Source organism: Lissotriton vulgaris, chromosome 11 (genome assembly GCF_964263255.1).
Source record: "Lissotriton vulgaris chromosome 11, aLisVul1.2, whole genome shotgun sequence".
NCBI lineage: Eukaryota > Metazoa > Chordata > Amphibia > Caudata > Salamandridae > Lissotriton > Lissotriton vulgaris.
The window spans coordinates 153,733,924-153,747,838 of NC_141699.1; the positions used below are offsets into that span (position 1 = coordinate 153,733,924).

At 47.0% G+C, this 13,915-nt stretch overlaps 1 protein-coding gene across 7 annotated transcripts in view; it reads left to right on the top strand.

The window, feature by feature from the left end:
- KDM2B (lysine demethylase 2B) overlaps positions 1 to 13,915 on the top strand; it is a 1,060,697-nt gene that overhangs the window by 211,738 nt on the left and 835,044 nt on the right. For all 7 annotated transcript variants that reach the window (XM_086943000.1, XM_086942999.1, XM_086942995.1 and 4 more), the window contains exon 5: positions 2,193 to 2,371. In XM_086943000.1, coding sequence (XP_086799126.1) covers positions 2,193 to 2,371 — 179 coding nt within the window. The remainder of the gene's footprint in view (positions 1 to 2,192; positions 2,372 to 13,915) is intronic.

Consider the following 13,915-nt stretch of genomic DNA (forward strand, 5'->3'; position numbering starts at 1 on the left):
CCCTGAGGGTTTTCACTGTCTTACTTTTTGTGGGTGGCTTGGCCAGGCACAAAGAATTATTTTCAAAGATGTGAATGGTTACATGGGAATAAAAACTCAGACCACATTTGTGAAATTATGTCTTCGTACCACACTTCAACAAACACTTCAATATGTTCAAGACACGGTGAAGTACATCATCAGATCAGGCCTGGACACTAATGTCTGTCTGGGAAGTACAGTTAGTACCAGCATGGTGCTTCAGTGTCACTCATGGATAGGTCAATGGGCTTCTCCATCAATGTCTAACAGCCCCTTATGGACATGTCATTTGATGGTACTTGTTTCTTTGGAGATAGGCAAATTTGCACTAGAGCGCTTAAAAAAAAAACAAGGCAACAGTACCCTCTTTTGGTCTTGCACCACATGTACAATAGTTTCCCCAAAAATATTGCCCCTTTTAAGGCTTTGGAAGTGGGTTGCTGCACATGTTACACCTGACTCCTTCACAGAGGCACACTTTTATTGGAGGCAGCCTGGTAACTGTGCTGTTTTGAGCTTTCCTTCTGCCTCAACAAATCCAGAATATTCAGGCTATTATCCCGATGTTTCAACTTTTGACCTTGGTCATAGTGAGAAAGGCTCTGAGGCTTCTTGGCCTCCTGCACCCTGCTCTTGGACCGTGCTAGGTGGCACATGCAGTCTCTGCAGTGGGATCTAAAGTCTCAGTGGACACAGCACCAAATGAAATTCTCACATTCCATCCAGGTGTCGGAGAAGACTGTGAAAGATCTGCACAATTGGCAGACCCCTCTCCCTACCACACCCACACAGATCTGACAGTCGGGACAGATATATCATGGCTGGGAGGGAAGGGGCCGTCTGAGAGAGGTAGATATTCGAGGATCCTGGGCTACAACTGAAACTGGTCCCCACACCAACCTGCTTGATTTGTGGGTGATTCTCTTGGCACTAAAGGTTTTCCTCCAATCCATGAAGGGGGGAACAGGTGCAAGTTCTTACAGAATAACACCATTGTCATGTGGAACTACACCAAGTGGGGTGGGATCATGGGTCCTGGGCCAGAGGCTTTAAGCCTCTGGTATAGACTGAGTAGTCCGGGGGTTGTACAACACCTGGCAGGATCTTTAAATGCCGGTGCAGATGAACTAAGCTGGCATTCGCTAGTGGATCACAAATGATGGCTACACTGCAAGGTGGTGCAGGGCTTCTTCTAGCAGTGGACCCTGTATCCATCTTTTCACCATCAAAGAGAAAGCGCAGTGTCTAACATTTTACGCTTCGGAGTTTTCAAGGCAATTCTCCCTCAGAGATGCCTTTCAGGTGGGCCAGAGCTTTGAACTACTGCACACCTTCTGCCTCTAACTCTCCTGCCTAAAGTTCTGAAGAACATCAGGAACGGCTTGGCCCAAGTCATCTTAGTGGCGATGGATTGGACCAGGTGAGTATAGTACCCAGAACGTCTAGGCACTGGGATGTGCCATCTGTCTTCAGATCCAGCTGCCTTTTCTGGAGGAAGAAATAAAGTAAATAGGAACTTGTTAATACTTATAAACAATGAAAGAATCTGACATGTACTGTAAAAGTTTATCAAACATGTATACAGAATGTGACAATCTTCTTCACTTTATGTGCTACTTTTATAGATATTTTTTATTGTGTTCAATGTTACAATAACAAATAAAAAAGTACTGGATTCTGAAAGTTTTTAAGATATGCAGTTAAGGAATGCGTGCTATTAACCATCCATAGGCAATTAATAGTATGTTCTGAAGCCACGCTAATTCAATTCAGAATATATTTATATGTTTCTCTGGTAATAGTTTAACAGAAATCCACAAAGTACAAATTCCTAAACAGAACAAAAACGCATTCCCTTGATACTTTTACAATTTGCATATTTTGCTAAGACAACAAACCCACATTTGGTATGTCCATTTATTTGACTTAAAATGTTTTTGTAAAAGAATCCTTTTTTCTGCCTTTGCTTTTATGAACCCATTATTCTGTTTTTTTATATATGTAAACCGTTGTTTTCTAGTGATATAAACTCTGAATCAAGAGTAATGCTTTTTAAGATACACAATTATAAAATTCGATGTTATAAATCATTTGTGGAGAATCACATTCTTTGCTGGTGCTTCGTAACACCAAAATGTTAATTATGGAAAAGCCTTTTTCTGTTTTTTCAGGAAGTCGACGAAATGTGGATGTGATGGATGTCAACACGCAAAAGAACGTTGATATGAGCTTGGCTCAGTTTGTAAGATATTACGAAACACCAGAGACTGAACGAGAAAAGCTGTACAACGTCATCAGTTTGGAATTTAGCCACACAAAACTGGAGAAAGTAATCAAGCGACCGACAGTGGTAAAGCCCTTGTTTTAATGCCCATTCCTCATTCGCGCATTAATGCATTAATACGACAAATTACAGGCATATGAGCATTTTGCCATAATATGACAATACCAGCTTCTTTTTATGATGTTGTCTTTCTTTTATTGGGGTTGAGGTGTCATGTTCCCCTGCAGCGCTCCTTACTGCGTTCCGGCCCAAAATTAACCCGCCCAAGCTAAATGGGACGCCTACACCAGCACAGCATGCTGGACATTTTGATAAGACTAAGTTGAAATTGTGCCCTAACAGTTAAAGAGGAATGGGGGCGTGGCTAAGCAGGCTCCAATGGCAGACGTGTCCTGCTGAGGCTCCGTGGTCGGGCTCTCACTTTGCCCACTTCCTAGCGTCGCCCTGACCCATACAGGCACCAGCCTGGTGTCGGAACCCATGCTGCGCCTACAGCTATCGTGAAATCCAACCTAGGTGCGCGTCCAGCAAAAGAAAGAAGAAAACCGGACCGCAGGCTCCCGGCGACAAGATGGCGACCGCCAACTTCTGATCGCGGGCTGTGGGAGTCCGAACCAACGCCCTGAACATATGCCAGTCACTGCACACGGGCGAAGGCACAGAGGCACGATGACACTACCAACAGTGGACGCGATCTGCGAGCTGGTGGGAGGTGCGCGCGAAGACAGACAGCATCGGTGGCGATAGGAGACGGCCCGCCATTTTACCTGCCAATGTTCCACTGCCCCGCGGTCCTGCGGTGAGGGGCCGGAACGCCAACCTCTGATCAGAGGAGAGCTGGGTGCCGGAGGATCACCGAGGACACAGGTACACAACCACAGTGAAGGCACGGGGGCATGACACCATTGCCAATACCGGACGCAAGTGTGAGTGGCACAAGCAGGGACAGACAGCATCAGCAGTGATAGGAGGCAACCCGCCAGTTTTGCTGACATCGCTCCGCAACCTTGCGATCCCGCCGTGAGGGGTTGCAGGGCCAACCTTTACTCAGCGGCGAGAGGGGTACCAGAGAACTGTTTGATGCCCCCCACCCCCGCAGTACAGCATGAGAGAGACCCTGAGCTCCAAACTGCCTGACCTCAAAATGACGTTGAGACTCGGACACGAACGACGGAACCCAATCTCTGGAGACATCTGAGGGTGCATAGCACCGTCTGAAGTGAGGTGAGCAGTCGGCACACGGACCTGGTGACTAATTCGAGGGAATTCCCCTATCAGTGGCAAGGCGCTTAGAGCGCAAGGGCTGCCTGACCTTAAAATGGCAGCCCTACCATTCTAGTCCATTTCATTGTTGGAGCTCTGGTGAGACACGCGACCCGGCACTTAGACCTCTGGGGGGGCCTGCAAGGACGTTTGCTTCGTGACAACTCCTCAACTGCGACACGCCATCCCTCACAGCGCCCATTCCTCCCACAGCGACAAAATAACCAGAACGCAGGTCACCCCTCACCGCCAGACATCCACTGACCTGCTGACAGCTCACTTCTTCGCCAGGGACCACACAACTCAGCATCGGATCATCGCGACGGACAATTAAACCACCGCAATGGGGAAACCAAGAGCATCCCAGCACAACAGGGTCCCTGAGACAGCCCCAGAGAACATGCCAAAGACTCAGACATGGGCCACAACCACCGCACCTCACCCCTACCAGTCAATTTCGGATAAACTGGACAAGGTCTTAACCGCCATCGAACTCTCCAGGTTGTCCATGGAAGAGCGACTTGCCACCCTTGTGACGGACATCAGCCTAATCCTAGATGACCACCGCAAATTGGCAGACAAAGTGAGAGAAGATGAGAAGACGCTGGCTGACATGCAGCCCACCATCAAGGCGCACCAGAAGACACTACAAGATGTTCTGAGCCGCCTAACCACCACGGAGGAACGAGCAAATGACTTAGAGGGCCGCTCAAGGCGCAGCAACATTCGCGTATTGAGTCTCCCGGAGGGAATCGAAGGTGCAAATCCGCTGGAGTACCTAGAAGCTTGGGTAAAAACCTTCACCCCCACGTCTGACCGCACAACCTTCTTCTCCATTGAACGCGCCCACAGAGTTCCCGCTCGCAAGCCTCCACCAGGATCAGCCCCCAGACCGATGCTGGCGAAATTCCTGCACTTTCGGGACCGGGATGCTGTGCTAAGAGCGGCCCGACAGGCCAGCCCCCTTCATGTGGAAAACAGATAATGATATTCCCTGAATATGCCCGAGCGATGCAGCAACAAAGGTCATCATTTCTGGAGGTAAAACGTCAATTGCGAGCTAACAATATCCAATACTCCTTGCTTTTCCCAGCCCGGCTTGACGTTCTTTATAAAGGCTCAGCCATTTTTTTTTCAAACGCCGAAGAAGCACACGAATGGGCGAACCACCACTATACACAGCGACCCAGAACCAAGAGAACACATAGCTCACACTTCAAAGCGCCATGGACCAAGAGGCGCAACTCTAAACAGCAAAGTGGCGGGCCAAACAAAATTGCCGGTACACAAGACTCTCCAGACCCAGAACAAATCGTGAAGGAACGTCGGGAGGTATTACAAGCAGTGATTGACCTGCAGGTCTTCCCCCTTGTGGAAGACATAGATCGACCGCCGCACATTTTCTCGTCGGAGGGAGAAGAGGACAGTGACGGAACACTGTCTGGAGTGGACTCAGTCACACCTCCCCTGGTCACGCCTCAGACAGCAGATGCCATACTGGATGGACAGTCATTTACCCTCCCATCATGAGAAGACCCTGCGGAAAACACAGTAAGGACTAACTCCACCGAGGTTCACCTATTATGCGCACACCATATTGACATGATCTGATGTGCCACGGGCGACACCCAATGATCCTACTAAGGCCCGATAAGCAATTTGCCTCACACACATGCACTGCCACCCCCACCACATATTGTTGCATTTTCCTTTAACGAGGGAGTAAGTTTGGACGCATCGTCACCAACGGTGGGTCCTCGGCATTGGGACTGTTTCGCAACCCCACTGTTTATTACCCCTGTTCAGAAGCGTCCCGCCCCCTCATGGAACTTCACACAAGATACCCGAAAAGTAAGTGTGAGCGACATACCGTACCAGATAGGTGCACCATACTACTGGGAGACACTGGTCACCATGCCACAGTGGATAACCGGCACATTAGCGCGCGATAACTGCTATACATGGCTATAACAACACAGCACACTGACATCAGCATCCTCACGCTAAATGCCAGAGGCCTCCACACACCGAGCAAACGCTATACTATCTACTCATACACAAAACGCCAGAATGCTCGGATCGCGTTTCTGCAGGAGACACATCTCACCACGGCTGAGATAGGCAAACTAGAGGCTAAGTGGCGCGGCACCATATGTGCCACATCATACACTGCATACGCACCGGGGGCGCTGATTTGGGTACGGCCAGGGACCCCGTTCCAGGAAATCAGGCGGTGGTAGACAAAGAAGAGCGATATGCCTTATTAGAGGGACTCCTGGATGGGCAGTCAGTACTACTGGGTAGTATATACGCCCCAAATATTGAGCAGGACAAATTCTGGGACCGCCTCACTAGAGTCCTTGCCCAATTTACCCCCATACCATGGATCCTAGGGGGCGACTACAACTGCATATTGGACCCCATCTTGGACCGGTCCTACCCTCCATCCACGCACTCTCCTGCACATAAACAAACTGAACGGTTTAAGGCTTGGGTCACACAATGGGCACTTACAGATGCATGGAGAATACAACACCCACAGTCTCGACTGTACTCGTTTCACTCCATCCCGCATAACCTACGGGTCCGTCTAGACAGATTCTTATGCACAACATCGATACTTCCCACAGTCCACCATACGGACTACCTGGGTAGGATTATCTCGGACCACGACGCCCATATCCGGTGACTTAATTGGAGGCCCCCACGCCCCCCAGTCCCCACGTGGCGACTTCCACGGGACAGTCTCACAGATCAGGCCTTCAAGTACGAACAGGAGCAAAGTATCCAAAACTACTTCGCCGATAATGCAGGGACAGCGTCCTCGACGTTAGTGGAGTGGGACACATTCAAAGTAGTGGCCCAGGGAGAATATATTAAACACAGAGCAGGGGTAAAAAGGACGCTAGAACAGGCTCTCACCAAGGCTGAAAAACAACTAGCCACCGCTATCAAACGAAACAATACTTCCACTGAAACAGCAGCACTAGTGGCTAAAGCCAAGACAGAATACCAAGCGGCTTGCGTCAACCTCCGGCGATACAATTTTAGAGCATATGCGACCTGGATGCACAAAGAGAGGGATAAAACTGGTACATTATTAGCATGATTAGTCAAACAGGACACAGACTTGAGGCCCATAACAGAAATAATGGATCTGCTTGTCTGGTCCCAGGACGAGATCCTCACGGTGTTCCACCAATACTACTCGGCAGTTTGCCGTAACCCAACACAGATTGCACAGGGCACACCTGATCACTTTCTTGACCCCCTGACCATCCCCAAAATACCAAGGGCAGACTGGACGACGTTGGATGCAGAGATAAATTCTACCGACATTATCCAAGCCCTTTATGCCCTAGCTCGTAACAAAGCCTCGGGACTAGACGGGCTCCCCCCGGAATATTACACCACGTTCTCCCCCTTACTGGTCCCTCGATTAGTGGCGATGTTCGAGGTCGCGTTGGAGACAGGAAAATTGCCAAGATCCCTTCAGGAGTCCGTTATCGTGACTTTCTTGAAACCAAATCGCGATCCCCAACAAATGACCTCCCATCACGCTTCTATCTGCCGACTGTAAGATTCTAGGAAATATACTAGCAGACAGATTCTCGCAAATCATACGACCGCTGGTCCACCCAGACCAATGCGGCTTCATCCTAGGCAGGAATACATCCAAAACATACCCAGACTGTTCCATGTGCAAGATCAAGTCAGGGATGAGTATCCTCGGGCAACCTGTCTCATCCTAGACCTGGAGAAGGCCTTTGATACCCTTACGTGGCAGTTTCTGTTTTCGGTCCTACAACGAGCAGGACTAGGCCCCATCCTCATAGCTTACACAAGGCTATTATACACCAAACTCACCTCGCGAGTGCGCATTGGGTGGTGCATTTCACGGGAATTTGCTGTGCAGAGAGGCACTAGGCAAGGCAGCCCGCTTTCGCCCCTGTTCTTTGCCCTTGCGGTAGAACCCCTAGCTATACGACTGAGCCAAGAGGGTAAACATTGGGCCTTTCCCATTGCAGACTCCATACACAGTGTATCCATGTACGCCGATGACCTCTTCTATTTGTTCGAGACATCACAGCAGATCTCACACCCTTCTGGGCGACGCTCACAGAGTTCACTAATGCATCTGGACTAAGAGTGAACTGGGATAAATCCACAGTATACCCATTACATCCAAACCCAACCCCCCCCCCCCCCCCCCCCAGGACATCTGACTAGGGGACCAGAGAGTGTCATGGACAGCAGAAGCCCCCCGATACCTCTGGATCCGTCTCTATTACTCCTCAGCTGACATAATCAAGGGTAATCACTGTCGGGCATTGGCCGGTATCAGGTCAACGGTCGGATTTTGGCAGAACCTTCCATCAGCCCCAATCTGCCGGGTGGCTCTAGTCAAGATGATAATAGTCCGAGGCTTCTATGTCATTTCAAGAATCTGCCGGTAATCCCGCCCAGATCCTTTTTTAGAGAACTAGACTCACTCCTCAATTCCCTAATATGGGGAAAAAGCAGACACAGGATAGCCTTGGCGAAACTAAAACTGCCCACAACGCAAGGTGGACTAGGTGCCCCGTCATTCGAATCCTACTTTCTCGCGGCACAACTGCAATGGTTGTCTTACTGGATGGCAGGCAGATACTTAGGTGAGACGTACACCATGACCGGCCAGGTGGCCATCCAAGAAGTGCGCCGCCTACTAGTTCCCGGAACTACACCGAGACGGACGCATCCCTTACAAGTAAGGATAGCCCGCAAATGCATGCAAAGAATACACTGTATGTCACCAAGGAGGCCCCCCTACTCTCCCCGGCTGCCACTGGTCGGATGGCCCAAACACGAACACCATTACACACCTAACATGATCCACACCTGGACGACCAGCGGTATTACCGAAGCAGAGTCGCTATTTGAAGATGGACAACTAAGACTGTTTCAATGACTCGTAGACGACCACGATCTCCCCCCTGGCCAGTTTTTGCTTCACCGTCAATTACTCGAGAGTTACCAACGGTATCACGACCTATCGAAGGGGGAACCCGACACACACCCAGTTATTCACACAATCCTGAATATGGGGGTGGGGCGACACCTAACCACATGGCTCTATAAAGTCATAAGGGAACTTACGATCAGACCCCTAGAGACCCTGCAGACCACTTGGGAGGAAGAAATAGGATGCCCCCTACATGAGAAGGAATGGGAGAGGGCTCTTGAATTTCCTAAGAAAGTGTCAAGAAATGCACGATTTAAAAATATACAATTCTATATTCTACATAGGGCATATCTGACACCAGCCTGTCTCCAAAGATTTTATCTTGACACTCAATTCCTCTGCCCTAGATGCCACTCACAGGACGCAGATTTTCACAATATGTTCTGGAGGTGCCCCACCATACAGGCATACTGGCACAATATACACAAATCTCTCAGAGAACTCACCGGACTCACACACCTGTCCACTTGGGAATCCTGTGCACTGGGTATCTCCCGGAAACAGAAGCAACACAAAGTACCCAATAGGTTTGTTGCACTGGCCATTTTACTAGCTAAACAATGCATAGCAATGCATTGGTGCTCCCCCACAGACCCTCCGACTACGGCATGGGTGGGAGCAGTACACAAATGGGCAGCGGCTGAGGAAGAAACACTACGGGAGGAGGAGGTGAAAGGGATGCGCAAGCTCCCCATCTCCATGGAATGGGCCCTTCTATTACACCAATTTAAACAGCCCCCGCCCCATGACAACCCAGATGGTGCAACGCACGTATTGCCGACCTCACAACTAGCAGCCCAGATCACAAGCACACACACCCCCGGATCCCACCCTGCGACGTCCAAGCAGAACTACTAGTACATAGCACCATACACCGCACCACACCACACCTGAGGACCAGAAGTCAGAACGCGTCCGACTAAGTGTCTCCCATCATCCCTAGCAGTGCACAGCCATACCGACCAAAGTGTATACAAAGTTCACTCCTTCACCTGACAACAGTACTCAGAATTCCATGAACTCCTCCCCAGTTTTTGTATCCCAGTTCTACATGGCAATAGCTGGACCTGGCACCTCACGGGTGCCAGAACAACGAACCAATCTATGTATAAATAGCACTGCACTACATGGTAAACAGAAAGATTTGCAATCCAACCTAGTAGTATCCAAATGTACTTTGTTATTGTGAACGGAAAAATGCCAATAAAAATATGTTTTTAAAAAAACAGCCAAAGAGGAATAGATCAGAAGAAGACCACGTAGAGGTAGTTGCAATCTGGTGTAGGCACAATACTGCAGGCCATTTTGGGAGATAGTGTAAGTTAAGGTAAGGATACCATGGCTTAAAGTGTCACCAGGTAAACCAATCCTATCTCCTATGGGGTACTTCACCTTTTCATGTGCCAGAAATGACATTATATCAATCCCCTTGGCATCTCCTTCCCCTTGCTTACATCCACCTTTTCCAGTTTTACTGCCATATTAGCAGCTATGGTAGTTTGTTGCTACCTATTTTTAAAATGCTTGGGCATGCTTCACCCAAAATTACAATTTTTTTCACTTTTATGGGGTTTCTGTCTGATGCTGTATGCTTGTCATCGAATTTATTGAAATATGTTTTGGTTGTTCGTATTTTATTTGTTTTTTTTACTTTTGCATCTCTCTTTACAAACCTTTACAACAGTATACTGAAGGGCTGGATATACGGGTTAATACTGAATTGTTTTGAAGTTCAAACGACCTGTTCTAAAAGACACACACTGTCTGTCCCGACATTAACACAAGTTACAGAAGGATTGACTATGGAAAATAGTGCTTAATGGTTCTAGTAGGAGAAATCTACAAAGTCATAAAAACCTTCTGGATGAACTCGTTTTGACAGGATCAATGTATAGTGTAGTCAGCCGGCTTCAAGTAAAGGAATGAAGTTGCAAGGTAAAATTGTGTGCATTAGTCCTGTAAATGTTGTATTGGAATTGCAAGGTAGGTGTAGAATTTTCTGTCACCAGTGCTGGATCTAGATGCACTGGAATCTTTTGAAAGTTTCAGTACTGAAGAGTGAAGAATGAAAAATGAAGAAAGAACAGCAGAGTAACTGAGGGTTCAAAAGAGCAGACCTGGAGAGTTGCAGCACAATGACGCACAATTTGAGGACTTTTTATAGAAGTTTAATTCTGGAAGCACTTGATAGGAAGGGTTCGGCTAGATTTCAGCCCCCTTGGCTTGGTCTTTTGAAAATTGGAATAATTGTAGTATGATGAAAAAAGTAAAGACTTCTGGAATTGAAGTGAATAACTACTTCCTATCCAGGGAATCTCCTTCTTGTGGAACGTGTGGAACCTCCTTTCCCTCTATATTGCCCTCACACGTTCAAGGAACACTAGTGCAAAAGCCAAAAATGTCACCTGTAGAGAATAAAGAACTCCAACAGAAGCGCTCTGCACTCCCCAACTTCACAAAATGCTGACAATGTGCAAATACGGCGAGGGGCTACTTTTACTACTATAACTTCATTGTTACAAACATTGGTGAAAGTGCATGTATTGGACGAAGGGAGATCAGATTTACTATTCTATCTCCAATGGAAAAAGCCTAGGAGAAAATATTGAAAGGGTGAGTTATGTTTACTATTCTAACTCCAGTCTAACTAATAAAGGAGAATGTGCATATTTATATGTCACTGGACGTCCGGGTCAGATATACAATTCTAACTATCATCCTACAGATTAAGAAAAAGTGCAAATATTTGAGGTGTCAGGTACACCGTTCTAACCAAAATGCAGCAAATAATTGCAAAAATGCATATTTTACAGATTAAGAAAAAGTGCAAATATTTGAGGTGTCAGGTACACTGTTCTAACCAAAATGCAGCAAATAATTGCAAAAATGCATATTTTGATGGGTCTAATTTTGGGTTCTCCTACCAGTCCAGCACATTATGAGGATTTTTTTTTAGGTTGGCCTAATTTGCTCTTGTAACTCCAATTCAACACACAATGAGGAATGCTCAACTATTGGGATTGGAGTATGTTTACTATTTTAACTGTTATTTAGAAAACAATAGGGAGAGTGCCTATATTTGGGGGGGGGGGGCAGAATTACTGTCTTGACTTTAAAACTTTCTGATCAAGTTGAAGCGTGCTAAAATTAGATTCATATTGATGATTGTTTGAGTTGCTTCTTAGAGGTTGTTCACAAGGCTTCTTCATCCACAAGATCAGCCCTGGAAAAGAATTGCTGTGCAAGTTGGATCCTGTAAATGGGGTTTAAGGAAGAATCCTGCTCCACAATCTTCAGTCATTGAATTTAGCTTTAGCTATTGAATTCTAGTGGGTGGCACTTGAATTTCTCTAGTATTCTGATTTAACCTTGAACTCTGAATGCTTAAATACTCTAAAAGAGCCTAAACATCATTCAACTAGAACAATATATGCTCTCAAATGAAAGAGAGTCTATCTGGGGTACAGGGAAAAATTCATCCACCTTGATGACGCAGCAGGAGAAAACCATGTGCAATATCCTCTTTTCATTTGAAATCTGATTCATAGATCCATTCGATTACAGTGTATGTAGAAGTTGGCACAACATATAGGAAAGGCCCTTCTCAGACTTGCTTTTCACACTGACCTGGTAATAACTGACCACTTAAATGGCTTTGAGCAAATTTGTTCTCTAATCAGAAGGCCAACTTTACAGTTGATGAGTTTACCTATGAGGCCCATGCACAAATCAGCATTTCTGCACTTATCTTGAAAGGTAGCTCTTCTCTTTGCCATCATTAAAGTGCAATGAGTTAGTGAAACAAAGTGTTACGTTCCAATTAACCCTATACATTATTCCATGTTTTTCCTTTTAAAAGATTATAATTTGGAGGGGAGTGGACGAAGCCAAGATGGCATCCAGGTGACTCGGGCCTGAACTGCCTGCACCCAGGCAAATCACTACAGAGCAATAGCACAGTGAAATAAGCCTTGTTACCAATATGTATCTTGGGGGCCAATTGCCAAGCCTGAATGCAAACAGATGCAGTATGAGCTGCCTGTACAAACATGATAGCAACTGCAAACCAAACCTCAAACCCAGCTATGGTGAAGAAGTCCTGAGGGAGTCAGTCGGAACACAGAACCGCATATAAGTGATGGAGATGAGCAACCGGGTGAAGGGAGAGGTGGCCTGTAGACCACTGGGGCCCCATGGTGTATGCTGGGAGGAGAGACTGGTGGTGATATGTACCCCCACAAAGTGAGCGAGCCCGGCGATGAAGCATCACCCAGACATGGAGGCTTAGTATGAGAGAAGTCGGTGACTAACAACACCAGAGAATGGGACCCCATGGCCTGAGTTTCACCCTTTTGTATCCTGTCAGCAGTGGTGAGCAGCCCACCCCAGGAAAAGAGGCAGGAGGCTGCGGTGAAGGATCTCAGTGGCCTGAAAAACTGTTTTCATAGCATGGGGTGGAGACCTTACTGGTAGTGCTGCCTCGGATAGAAGAGCACAGAGAACTAAGGGGGCCAGAGCAAGAAGCAGTTAAGCAAGTGAAGAACACCCCAAGCAAAGTATGCACTAACAGTGACTCTTCTGAGGTTTGGCCTCCCCAGATGACTTTGAGAACTGGTCACAAATAGGGGGATCTTGACACTGTGGCACACTACAGAACAGCCCCAAACATCTTACAATGAGCAGCAACAGCCCAAAAAATGTTGGTAGCCCCATCAAAACACGAAAGAGAAGTAGCTCTATGTGTCCAAGTATGCAGTACAACAGGAACACTGTGCATACTTTGAGATGGTGAGCACCAGACATCTTAAGAGCATTAAAGAAAAATGCCTCACACCTTGACTACTGGCAAGCAAAAAAAGAACAATATCCTTAGAGAAATGCTTACAGGTTCATTGATGTAGAAACCAGATGCAGCCCCCTAGGGGGACTGATGCCTCCAGTCCAACACTTGGACTCTTTCAGTAGCGAGTTTAGAAGAAGCAACTTCACTGGTAAGGTCATTCATGAAAGCTTTCATAACTTGCCGAATTCCATCACTTTAGTGGAAGAGATGCTGTCCGAGGATATGTGGGAATCAGACATAATCTGACCTACCTTGGCAACAGAGTGTCTTCGGTTGATAACTCTTAATCACACAAAGGAAGAGGAATGGCTGCATCAGGAACAGATTGCAATAAAAGATGAAACATTGACCTACAAGCTAATATAGAGTACCTGGAATTCAGGTCAAGAGCACACAATATATGGATATGATGAGCCTCTGTAAAGTGAAAGATACTGAGATTGGAGTTTATGCAACTATACTTTTCCAACATATCATCCATGATGATGAAGGAACATGA